Below are 8,681 nucleotides of genomic sequence, written 5' to 3'. Positions count from 1 at the left end.
GTGTATGGGAACTGCTGAGTCACGGCCTGAACCTCTGATTGATCACCTGAGGTGAGCCATGAGTCAGCCAGAGGAGCACAGGTGAAGGCAATTCACCTGTGCTACCGGAAGGGGTGGAGCCAGGCTCCACCCCTCCTGGACCTATTTAAGAGCTGGCTACCAGAGGGGAAGGATCTCTTCTGGAGATCCTCCTCTTTGATATCTTCTAGTGAGCTCAACCCAAGGGTAAGCTCTTCTACTTATTCTCTTTTGTGATCCCTGTTTGCTTTGCCTTACTCTTTTGATTATATTGCAATTATAACATCTTGGTTATACACTTTGCCTTACTCTTTTGATTATATTGCAATTATAACATCTTGGTTATACAGAGGTAAAATGAAATCAGAGGTTTGCACGACTGAATTGTGAAAACCCATGGAACTTGCCTCTGTGTCAGTCCCCTAAAGGAGTACAAGACTTTTTCTTCTGTAAGATAAACTAATCATGTTTGGCTCAAAGGAACTTCTGGAGACTAGCAGGCACCCTGCTGTGGGAGGGAGGAGAACCCCCACTGAAAGGTGGAGTTTGCAGAAGGCTATGTCTTGAAGACAACAGAAATCAGGAAATTCCCTTATAACACTAATGTTACTGTGAGGAATTTGTACAGATGAAAGATTAGATTTCAAGTGGTTTTATTTAGTAAGTTCCATCTAGAAGATCTGAGGTTTCTTTATTTAAATCATTTCACTTTTTTATCTTGTAGCCTTGTAAGTATAGCCTTAGAGAGTCAAAGTCATTGAGGGTGAGTCACAGTTGTTTTTACATTGGGATGATGATGATGATGAGACAATGAACTGAATTATTCCAGAGATGTTCCTTGCTCATTTATATATGACAGCTCCACCAGAATTATTGCCACATTCCAATGTATATGCATTCCCCAAAATTTAGTTTCACAAGTTGTTTTGCTTAGCAGACAAAAAAAAACCCTCCTATTCTGAGTAACAGATGCCTGAAATGCAATTTTTCCCACGCATCTCAAGTATTAGAATCTGCTGTGAAATCAAACCTGTCTTAAAAACTATCATAAGTTTATGTATTCATAATGTCTTTCTCAGGTTTAGCCCAGATTCTCGTTATTTAGCAGTCGGTTCCAGTGAGAATGCAGTGGATTTTTATGACCTGACATTGGGCCCCACGCTAAATCGAGTCAGCTATTGCAAGGATATCCCAAGTTTTGTGATCCAGATGGACTTCTCTGCAGATAGCTGTTATCTCCAGGTATCAGTCATTAATTGTTCAAGATACTGAATAGCAAATGTACTTATGCTGTGTAGGCGTGTTCTCCTTTGAAAACTACTACATTTTGCAATGAAATGTTGGAGTAGGAGGTTCTTGTCATGAGACTTACTGTATTGTGGTACAAGGATTACAAAAATAGTTATCCTGGATATTAAACGCAAGAAATAAGCACAAAAAGGAAAAACATGTTTCAAAATCACTGTAATGTGTTTTCATTTTCTCGATGCTTCCTCTTAAATGAGGAAGCGTACAGTCCATCATTTAGTAAGCCTTAGGGAACTGTGAATCTTCACATCCCTGACCATCATTATGCTTATGTTCAGTTCTGCCCTTCCCAGAGCAGCAACAAAACCAGGGTGGTAGAACTCCCAGCCACAGGGCGGAACACATTTTTCAAAATCAGAATAAATTAGTCCTACTTTGTTTTCTGTATTTTGCTCATATCTGAGAAGAGAAATTACATGAGCTTGGTTTTGCCTCTCCACACCGAGTGAAATACCTGCTTATCAGTGTTAAAGATAGAAGTTAATTTTATGTTATTTATTGATATGCACACATACATAACAGCATGCACAATATATAGAGAGAATGAATGTTATGTGCAGAATGTGAAGTATTTCAACTGTATTTTCTTAATTAGACATTTTAAAATTGAAGATTTCTTACACTTTCTCACTCTTGCCATATACTTGCATAGATTTTTTTTATTATTTTCAACTTATTGAGCAAGATGCTTTATTAATAGATAATTTTAGAGGTACTATCAAGAAAATCAAGAAATCAAGAAAATTCAAAGCCCCTTTGAATTATAATTTCATCGTTTCAAACAAGCCCATGCGTTTTAAATCCCTATTAACTCTTCTCTGCTCATCTGCAAGGTATCTACTGGGTCTTACAAAAGGCAAGTCTATGAAGTGCCTTCAGGAAAACAGCTTGTGGACCAGGCTGTGATTGACAAAATAACTTGGGCTACTTGGACAAGGTAAATGATTCACAGATATACACCTGTTAAAATGCTTGTAACTTCCAGGAGAAGTACCTGCTATTTAGAAGTGTATTTTGTCTCTTCATTCACATACTTTCCTTTAATGCACCTACGTGCTTTGGCAACTTATCATATAAGTAAGTTACAACAAAGTAAGTAGCTTGTATGCTAGAAAAAGAGCTGCTTGACTGGCCAAGGTAACATAAAAACTGACCTCTCCAAAGTTTGCCTTTCTGTTTGTTATGTATCATCATAACATTTGATCATATCTATAGTGGCCTCAATAGTTTTTCGTTCTGCTATGCAAGTTAACTGGCCTACTACATTTTTTGTTTCAAAAGAATGATTTGGGGATATGCTTGTAAAACACTAAGAAACAGTACAAGACTGATGATTTGAGTTTTATTCACAGGATCACACTAATTGTAACTGTATACTAAAATTCCTAATAACATTTGCATATTAAAAGTTGTACAAAAAAGTATTTTTAAAACCCTAAAGTTATTACATTTAACTAAAAATTGATTTAGAAATTACATTAAGTATCACATCATATAACATTGTTATTATATATTTAATCATTTATTTAACATTATGCAAATCTGATTTCTTCTGCCTTATTTTGAGCTGCTTGCCTGCTTTTGTTTCGCTGCCTCAGTCAACAGTTGAGAATAAGTACACATATAGATTATGTTAATCTGTAGTAGTAGTAGTAGTTAATCTGTAGTAGTAGTAATCCTGTAATATTTTGTTGCAAGACCAGACTGAAATTATGAGTTTTTCAAAGGGCTCTGAATACTGAGCTAACTTTGGAATTCTTTTTGGGTAAGCCATTAAGTACTACTTTCTTTACATTCTTAAAAGTATGCACATACATTGTATGCACAGTTGAATAAAAAGAAACTTTTGAAAAGGTTTTGCAAATGAGGTTTTCTAGTAATGTGCTTTTTGGAATCACAAGATATATATTTCTTCTTCGTTACCCTCAGTCCCCTCCCCCACCACTCCATTAATGAATAACCTTCACTGGACACAAGGAGCCTTCTCATCTGATGATATGATATGAAAATGTTACAGACAAACATTGTGACAATGTATATTTTAAAACTGTTTTCTGATAGCTAAATTTTATTTGTCCCAGCAGTGTCTTTGAGCATTCTGTCCTTTCTTAATTTTTTTGCAAATACCTCACTGCTGATTTCACCTTCTGTTTGTTAGTGTTATAATGGGACACAGTACGTGGGGAATTACATCACTCAATAAATTTCAGAAGCACTTATATGATGATGTAAACATTAATTAAGGAATAAACTTTATATGAGATTTGTATGTATAGGAATAAAATGTAGGAACAATATTTTTCTGAAACATGTTACATTAATAAAAGTTGCTTACTATTCCCTTACTGTATTGCTTTTCCTGCAGTTTCCAGAAGTATGTCTCTCTCTTCTTTTTCAGTGTTCTAGGTGATGAAGTAATTGGAATCTGGTCCAGACATGCTGAAAAAGCTGATGTGAACTGTGCCTGTGTCTCTCACTCGGGAATCAACCTTGTAACAGGCGATGATTTTGGCATGGTCAAACTGTTTGACTTTCCGTGTCCTGAAAAATTTGTAAGAACCTGATTTTTGCATGGCTATTAAAAAAAAATAAAATAAAATACTGCTGATATTATAAAAATATTTTCTTCTCTGAATTTGTAGCTTTGTAATGCATATTTGTAACCTTAGTTTCAGTCTCATCAGCATGCTTAATCTCAAGTTCTTCCTAATTTTCCATTTTGTACTGTGACTCTTGCTATAAGTTCTGATAGGTGTTAATACTGTTTGCCAGGCTGCCTTAATGTAGCACCTTCTTAATTTTTTTAATCTGCATCTCCAATCTCTATTTGACAGATGAGGAAAACATTTGGTAGTTTTAGTCCCATTGATGTATTTCCATGGATGAAGTGTTTATAGATTTGTCAGTAATACTGGCATAGTTCATTTTTGGGATTTGAGACTGCACTGCATTGATAACTCGTAATGAAAGACATTTCTTTTCAATATTAGAAATTATAAAAATAAGTATCAAAATAAATATAAATAAATATGAAAAATTTCTAGACAACTATCATGTGACAAAATATATTTTGTATTTTTACGTTAATGCTTAAGCATTGCTCCAAATTTGCAGGTGCTGTCTCATTTGGAGATAATTTTATCTTTGCAGCTCAGTGGTGGTTCTTCAGGAGATTTTTCACATCTGAAAGCCTATGTAGCATTCCGAATTATATGACTGTATGATGCAATAAAAACGTAGATAAACGCATGCCTACTTGTTTTGATTTACAAGTACACAGAATATTTAGACTCTTTCATTTCATTGTTTTTTTTCAGGCAAAACACAAACGATTTTTAGGTCACTCTGCCCACTTAACCAACATTCGATTTACAAGTGGAGACAGATATGTGGTTAGTGCAGGAGGGGATGACTGCAGGTACGTATCTGTTCTGTTCTTATCTGAAAGCATGTGGGAGTGGACAGGGATAATCCATAACTGTATAAAGCTCAGGCTCAGAATTTGAATCATTGAATATCTATGCTTGTTTTTCTGTTACACACACACACATATATATATGCATATATATGTAAAGAATATAAAGAAATATATAAAGAAGTAAATATTTGCAACAAAATAGCCCAGATGTCAGTATGAACAGTTAAGATTTACTAAATTAAAATGTGTGTATTTCTGTATTCAGAGCGTTATACATTTAAACATTTTTTTAAATTTTCACAGTGTCAGCTCTTTCTTATATCTTATATTTAATTTCTTTTTGAAAATACAGCTTATTTATTTGGAAATGTGTACATATGCCTCATTGAGGGAGACATGGAGACTTGCAAAGAGGACGCTGCATGAAGTACCAGGCATGAAATACCCAGGATTGCAGTGTGATATTCTACTGTGCCCTGCATGCTTAAGAAATGGTGCTGATCCAAGACACAGAGTAATCTGTCTTTGAAAGACAAGTATCTAGAGTCTGTCAGAAGATAGACTGTAAGAAATGTGCTGAGGCCATTAGATTTGACTTCTGTAATCCGGGTTTGTATTTCACTTACTGCCAGATGTTGAAAATGAAAAACGTGGATAAACGGAAAAAGGGAATTGTTAGTCAATGTACAGTATCACAGTAAGAGCCTGGGTTTTGAATCAAGAGATGTTATTTCTGATCTAGTACTGTACGTTGATCTATTCTGAGCATGAATGTTTCTGCTTTAAGTTTTGGGGTCTGAATATCATTGAGAAAAGAGTATTCCATATTTTATTACTGAAAGAAACCATATATTAAATATATAGTATTTTAATAAATGTTTAATTATTATAATGGCAAATTATATTTCTATGACTGATCAAAAGGAAGCATCATTTGATGAAGCAGAAAATAAGACAGCTGATTCCTTAGGGCTTAAATATTTCTGTATTTAGAGGCCTGGGTCACAATCATGTCTGGTGAAAGCTGCTGGATATGCATGATCTTCATGACTAATTTAGTGTTTTTGTTGCACTTAAACATTAAATTAGTTCCGTGAGCAAAATCAGATTTGCTCACATTGTGAGTGCCTTGCCCACAACCTAAAAGTCTAACTCCAATTTTTGCCTTGTGAATAAAAGTTATTCTCAGTGGAAGAGAGGTGATTGCTGTGCTGCTTGACTAGGCTGCTAGCCTCTATATTGGAAGTGTGGACTACAGTGAGAATTTTGTAACCTTCGTAATTGACAAGGCTTGGGATATCACCAGTTGCAAAAATAGAATTTCTTAGCAATATGAATTATTTTCTCAGCATCATAGGAAATTCAGAGAGAATATGAAATTTCCAAACTCTATATTTTGTGCATTTTAACTTTTTAACAGAGTTGGGACTAGCTGGGATAAGTGTCTACTCAGATTTCTCTCCTGATTGTAAAATACATCCAATCATATGCTTCTTTAAATGGACCTGCTGTCACCTCTCGCAGGAGTGCTTTTATTCTATCCTGCAAGGGTAGCTGAGGTGAAAAAGAAAAACACCTGAGTGATGGTGAAAACCTGAAAACTGTAAATGAGGTAGAAGGGAGGAAGATTTCATCAGCTATTTGTCTAAATCACGTCATAGCCATGCGCTACAGACTGAACCTGTTATTTTAATCAGTGTGGTTATTTTTTCATGCAACACGGAAGGGAATAGAAGTAACTAATTATCAGCACTACTCACAATTGCATTCTGATAGGAACATGAAGTTCTTTTTGTCTGTGTAAGTCAGTGTTGCTTTAATGATGCCATTTGTTTAGGTCAGTCAGCAGATTTGATATTATTCCCCTCTTGCATTCTCTTATACCAGATATGTGACATAAACCTCATCTCTTCTTGGAAGCATCTTGTGTGCATGGTAGTTCTAGCGGGAATGGGAAGGTTTGCATGTAGAAGAGGAGGGGAAAAAAGTTTATGAGCCAGACTTTTGTGCTCTCCTAGATCCAAAGATGTTTGTTATATACTCTACAAGCTACTTGTCCCACAGACTCAGATATATTTTATATATCAAGATATAACAAATATTTATTTTAAAGAAGTTGATAACTAGACTATTGGCAGGTTTTTTTGGCTTAATGCTTCTTAGCAAAGCCTTGCCAGTCATGCAGTTGCTATTCTGCAGGATCAAATACTCTGTGAATGTGGTCCGTGAGTGTTGAGGGAAATCTTATCAGTAACGTCTTTAACTTTAGGGGAATTGCATCTGAGAAATGAGACAAGACCTGATTTGTATCATCACTTTGTTGCCTCTCTGCCTATTTTGTGTGAAAATTGGTATCTGATATTTAAATCTTGGCCGGAGAAATCAATTGTAATATGCTGTACTATAGCTGTAATTCTTTCCCTTTCTAAACACATCCGTGAAGGACTACTTGAAGTAAGATTTTTTTCCTGCCTCTCTTTTAAGATTGCCTTTTATCAGTTTAATTTGGATGGCTGTTAAGAGCTCCTTCATAGTCTGTCCAACACAGACAGCCAGAACAAAGTCCATTTCCAGCCTCTTATGAGTTTTCCCCTCAAAATCCTAGGCTCAATATTTTACATCCTTACGATCTTCTGTAGGCCTTCATCTGATGTTAGAAATATGTGGGCCATCAAGTTTTGTTCCTTATCCCTGTAGTATCATCTCTGATCATGTCCTCTTCTCCTCCACCTGTGTTAATTTAACTGTGCCTCTCCACTGATAATTTGTCATTGGTGCTCTTGTCCTGATAAATCTCAAATGCCACGTGGGTGGTGGAGTACCAGCAAAAATTGATGGGTAGATTGCAGCTGGGCAAGACTGAGAGCAACAGTGCAACAGCCAGAGCTCCAGCTCTCCCTGTTTGTTCATTCTCTTCTGAACCTCACTGCAACTGTAAAAGGGCTGGGAGCTGGGGCAGGGGCTGGAAGCTGAAGAATGTTAGAAACAAAACTACCAGCCTTGTTCTGCCTGTTGCAGCCAACTTGGCAGCTGGTTTTTCCCTGACAAACTGCTCAGGGGTTTGCGAGGTAAAATGTGGTCAGCCAGCAGAGAATGGTCAAGAATGGTGAGGAGAATGTACAGCTTCAGTTGCAGATTTGTTCTTGAGGACCACTTGGAGAATGTTCTGTGCAATCAGCTAGCTGCAGGCACACTTCAAGATGGCAGCTTTGTGGTCTTTGTGGTGGTGCTTCTTATTGTGCCTCATTTGCTGTTTACATTAAGTGCTACTGTAGTAACTTGCTAACTGTTGCCACCAAGATTGGTGCTTGAAGCCTGTGCAGAGGGCAGCAGGCTGCCTGTGTCAGTGGGCATTGGGACCCTGTGGCTTGTTCTCAGAAGATAGAGGCTGATGTGACCTGATAGGGCATTTTATAGGGATGCTGGAATGCAGAGGGATTGGTCACAGCCTTGTGCTTGTAAACATTGGAGAGAAGAAAAGTGGGCTAAAGGACTTGATCCAGAGCTGGGGAAAGCCTGTTCTGTGATTGTGCAGTGCTAAGGAATTGGAAGGAAAACTTCTTTGTGTATTTGGATTTATTTTTATTTTTTAGTTTACTTGGATTTATTTTCTAGTTTAGTTGTGTTTATAAGTCTCTTTGTGGCTAGCAGCAAACATGTATCTTTGGGATCTTTACAGTCAGCAATGCAGAACAGCCACTAGACGGGGACCTACAAAAACCGTCTGGTCCATCTCCATGACCACTTTAGGGCTAACCAAAATTTCAGGCATGTTTTGAGGTCTCTTGAAAGAAGAAAAAGAAATAGAGAACTGTCTCAAGGAAAACAAAATGTAATCTCACCTAAAAAAAAAAAACAAACAGTCTTGAAAGCTACTTAAGTATGCTGGGGGGGGGGGGGGGGGGGGGGGAGGAAGATAATGGGAGAAGGCAAATCA

General features: G+C 36.9%; 1 protein-coding gene across 2 annotated transcripts in view; it reads left to right on the top strand.

The window, feature by feature from the left end:
- The window catches only part of EML5 (EMAP like 5), a 94,038-nt gene extending 85,412 nt beyond the window's left edge, over nt 1-8,626 (top strand). Inside the window, exons 38-42 of one of the 2 annotated variants that reach the window (XM_042870104.1) lie at nt 1,098-1,260; nt 2,160-2,263; nt 3,725-3,878; nt 4,644-4,744; nt 5,097-8,626. In XM_042870104.1, the coding sequence (XP_042726038.1) occupies nt 1,098-1,260; nt 2,160-2,263; nt 3,725-3,878; nt 4,644-4,744; nt 5,097-5,133 (559 nt within the window). In that variant the 3' untranslated portion in view covers nt 5,134-8,626. Of the gene's footprint in view, nt 1-1,097; nt 1,261-2,159; nt 2,264-3,724; nt 3,879-4,643; nt 4,745-5,096 lie in introns of those variants that run through there. The other variant, XM_042870114.1, reaches the window with a different exon arrangement.
- The last annotated feature ends 55 nt before the right edge of the window (nt 8,627-8,681 follow it).

Source organism: Lagopus leucura, unplaced genomic scaffold (assembly GCF_019238085.1).
Source record: "Lagopus leucura isolate 7727_CA_CO unplaced genomic scaffold, USGS_WTPT01 Super-Scaffold_1, whole genome shotgun sequence".
NCBI classification, from domain to species: Eukaryota; Metazoa; Chordata; class Aves; order Galliformes; family Phasianidae; genus Lagopus; species Lagopus leucura.
The sequence above is the reverse complement of the archived record's forward strand: the minus strand, read 5'-3'. Positions and strand labels throughout refer to the sequence as shown.